This window comes from Solanum stenotomum, unplaced genomic scaffold, assembly GCF_019186545.1.
Source record: "Solanum stenotomum isolate F172 unplaced genomic scaffold, ASM1918654v1 scaffold19356, whole genome shotgun sequence".
Lineage (NCBI taxonomy): Eukaryota > Viridiplantae > Streptophyta > Magnoliopsida > Solanales > Solanaceae > Solanum > Solanum stenotomum.
Window position 1 is genome coordinate 12,773 of NW_026025502.1, and position 3,777 is coordinate 16,549.

General features: G+C 35.0%; 1 protein-coding gene and 1 pseudogene across 1 annotated transcript; one reads left to right on the plus strand and one right to left on the minus strand.

The window, feature by feature from the left end:
- Positions 1–588: 588 nt before the first annotated feature.
- Positions 589–1,761, minus strand: LOC125850806 (uncharacterized). The gene has a single exon (XM_049530643.1). The coding sequence runs from the start codon at positions 1,759–1,761 to the stop codon at positions 589–591; it is 1,173 nt and encodes a 390-aa protein (XP_049386600.1).
- An 860-nt stretch (positions 1,762–2,621) lies between these two features.
- Positions 2,622–3,751, plus strand: LOC125850807 (immune-associated nucleotide-binding protein 9-like; annotated as a pseudogene).
- The last annotated feature ends 26 nt before the right edge of the window (positions 3,752–3,777 follow it).

The window sequence follows — 3,777 nt, forward strand, 5'->3', positions numbered from 1 at the left end:
CTTTCCTTTTACATTCATGATTGTCCCCATAATGTTATCACATATATTTTTTTCAATATGCATAACATCCAAATTATGTCGCAACAAGAGACACTTCCAATATGGAAGTTCAAAAAAGATACTTTTTTTGTTCCAATTATCCTTTCGATTTTCATGTGAGATCTTCTTCCTTTTCTTTGGATCCTTTGATAACTGTAGCCCTTCAAGATCTTCCACTTGATTAAGTATCTCTGTACCAGAATGCACTTTTGGTGGGGGCCTTGTCTCATTTGTACCATCAAACGACTCTTTCTCATTCCTCCATTTGTGATTATGAGAAAGTTAACGCCGATGACCCATAAAACATTGCTTTTTGCAATTAGTCAAACGAGTTGAGGAAGTGTCTTTATTACAACATGGATATACCAATTTTCCTTTGGTGCTCCATCCAAATAAATTTCCATAAGCTGGAAAGTCATTGATGGTCTATAACAAAGAAACATGCAATTTAAAATTCTGTTTAGCAGATGCATCATAAGTCTCAACACCAACATCCCACAATTCCTTCAACTCTTCTATTAAAGGCTGAAGATATGTATCAATTGCATTTCATGGACCAGTTGGACCAGGAAGAAGCATTGACAAAATAAAATTTTCTTGTTTCATACACAACCAAGGAGGTAAATTATAAGGAAGAAGAACCACATGCCAAATGCTATGTGAGGATTTTGAATTCCGAAATGGCTGAAATCCATCACTAGCAAGTCCAAGTCGAACATTACGAGGCTCGGCCGCAAATGAAGGATGAAGTTCATCAAATGACTTCCATGCCATTGAATCAGCTGGGTGCCTCATTATCCCATCATCAACTCTTTTATCCTTATGCCATGTCATAAGAGTAGATGCCTTTGTAGACATAAACAACCTTTGAAGTCTAGGCTTTAAAGGAAAATAGCGTAAACTCTTTAAAGCTATCTTTTTACCTATTTTATTCCTTGTTTCGCCACTATGTGTATGTAATTTCCATCTGGACGCCCCACAAACTTTGCAAGAATCAAGTAGGCTATCCTCCTTCCAGTATAACATGCAATCATTAGTACAAGCATCAATCTTGTCATAAGAAAGCCCGAGTTCTCGAATTATCTTCTTTGCCTCATAATATGAGTTTGGCAAATTGGCTTCATCAGGCAACAACTCTTCTTTTAACAATTTCAATAACATTGTAAATGACGTATTACTCCAACGACCCATACTTTTGATGTGAAACAATTTAATCAAAGTGGAAAGTTTTGAAGCTTTTGAATTTTTGTATAGTGCCAGCTTGAAATCCTTTAATAAGTTGTAAAAAATTTTTTCTTCAACATTTGGTTCCTCCTCAAGTAGATCATCACAATCAGTGTTTGTAGTTCCTCCATCTTGATTAGGATATGAATCTCTCAACAACTCTTCTACCTCATCCTCACTCTCACATTCTTCTACTGCATCGCCATTTTCATCTTCACCTTCATCTTCATGTTCAAATTCTGACAATGGCTCACCCAAACGTTCACCATGGTGATACCAAAAAGTATAATTCTGAATTATTCCATATACTATCAAATGTGTCTCAACTATTTCACGAGTCCCTAAAGTTGTATTGCAATATTTGACACATGGACATCGTATTTCATATTCCTCTCCTGTTTTTTGAAAAACATAATCCAAAAACTTTTGCACACCAACTAAGTAGGTTTCATCGAGCCGATTGTCAACAAGTGTCATCCATTGCTTACTAGGAGCCATAACCTTGAAAATTACATACAAAATTTATAAAAAAATATAAAGAATAAGAAAAATAATAAGATCTACAAAACTTGTTACAATCAGATGCACCATGAAACTAACAAAATGGATGGTAGGTTGTCTTCTTTAGAACATAATTGAAACCAAGTTCAGATATACACTAAATTCAACATACTCCCTAAAGAAATCAAGGGACTTTTGAATATGGATAGATGGAAAGTTCCTTCGGTAAGAACACAAAGAAGAAGACTTGCTAGGCTGAATTTTTATCCTCAATACTAATATTTTAAATTGTTGGAGGAATATGTTACTTGTATAGATATTATTCTCCATGTTGCATTTAACGTGTCTTAACATTATATAAGATATATGGAGTATCAATTCTCTTATGTGGAAGCTTATTACATTGCTCGCTCAAATCACTTGTAACTTTTTTGGGTTACAAAGATGAATGAAACACAATCTGTTGGAAAAAATATGCAATCAAATGGCACAATAAAAAATAAAAGATTACTAGCATCATTTTATATTTCGAAATAAGTAACTCACAGTCTCAAAGTAATGCATAAAGAAAAAACTAACAAAATTAGAAATCGCTTATCTTAATGAACGTACACCGATATATTACTCTAATTAAACAATATTACTTTTTCCTTTGAGTAGCAGCATATGTAACTATTTATATGACTACATCGTTTTTATGTCCAAACTCCAAAACACGTTAATTTTCTAAGTAAATCATAGTAAATAAAGATAAACAGTACATTTATATAAATTTTAACATGAATAATAGGAATAACAAGAGCCTCACTCTCTCTAGATGACTTGTTGCTTAAGGTAATTTAATATGATAAGATAAGATGGGAGGAAGTTCAGTCAGTGATGATTGAGAGTTTATTGAAAATGAAACTCAGACAGTACTTATGATTGGGTGTATAGGTGAAGTAAAAAGTCCCACAGACAATAGCATTCTTGGTAGAAATGCATTTCAGTTGAGGTCTAACTCTAGTGGTGTTACAAGAACATGTGAGATTTAGAGGACTCGATTAGAAGATGGGCAGATTCTTGATGTGATCAATACCCCTGAATTTGATTTTAATGCTGAAGTTGGATTAGTTGTAAATGAAATTGGTAAATGCATTGATTTGGTCGGTGATGGTGTCCACACTGTTCTTTTTATTTTGTTTGTACGAACTAGCGTTTCAAAAGAAGAACAGGCTGCTATCCATTACTTTAAGAAGCTCTTTGGGACCAAAATTAGTGATTACATAATTGTCGTCTACACTAGAGGGGATAAGCTCGAAGATAATGACTCTCTGAATCATCACTTAGATTGTTCCTGCCATGAGGATTTAAAGGAAGTTCTTAAGATGTGTGGGTATAGACAAGTGCTTTTTGACAATAAAACTTAAGATCCAGCGAAGAAAGTTGATGAACAATATAGAGAACTTCTTTTCCATGTGAATTTGGTTGTACAAACGACTGGTGGAAAACCATATACGAGTGAATTATTTGAGGAAGTAAAGAAGATGAAGCTCTGTAATGACTCGTTGGAGGTTAGTTCTTTGCTCGGAGATTTAAATCAAGGGGTAGCTGATGAGTTGAAAGAACAAGTGCAGAGGTTATCTTTCAAGGAGCAACACAGGTGAATAACTGAAATGGTTGAATCAAAGATGAACAATACCATGCATAGTCTTGAAAAGCAATTGGAGGAGGAGTGTACTGCTCGGTTGCTGACATATACTATGTTGATTGCAACGAGGTATTGGGCTGGAAGTATGAACAAGCTGTTGAGCCATCACAGAAGTACAAGGAAGGGAAATTTGTACTCGAGCTATGCAAAATTGCTGACATATACTGTGTGGATTGCAACGAGGTATTGGGATGGAAGTATGAGCAAGTTGTTTAGCCATCGCAGAAGTACGAGGAAGGGAAATTTGTACTCGAGCTATGCAAAATTGTTGACATATAATGTGTGGATTGCCACGAGGTATTGGGCTGGAAGTATGAACAAGC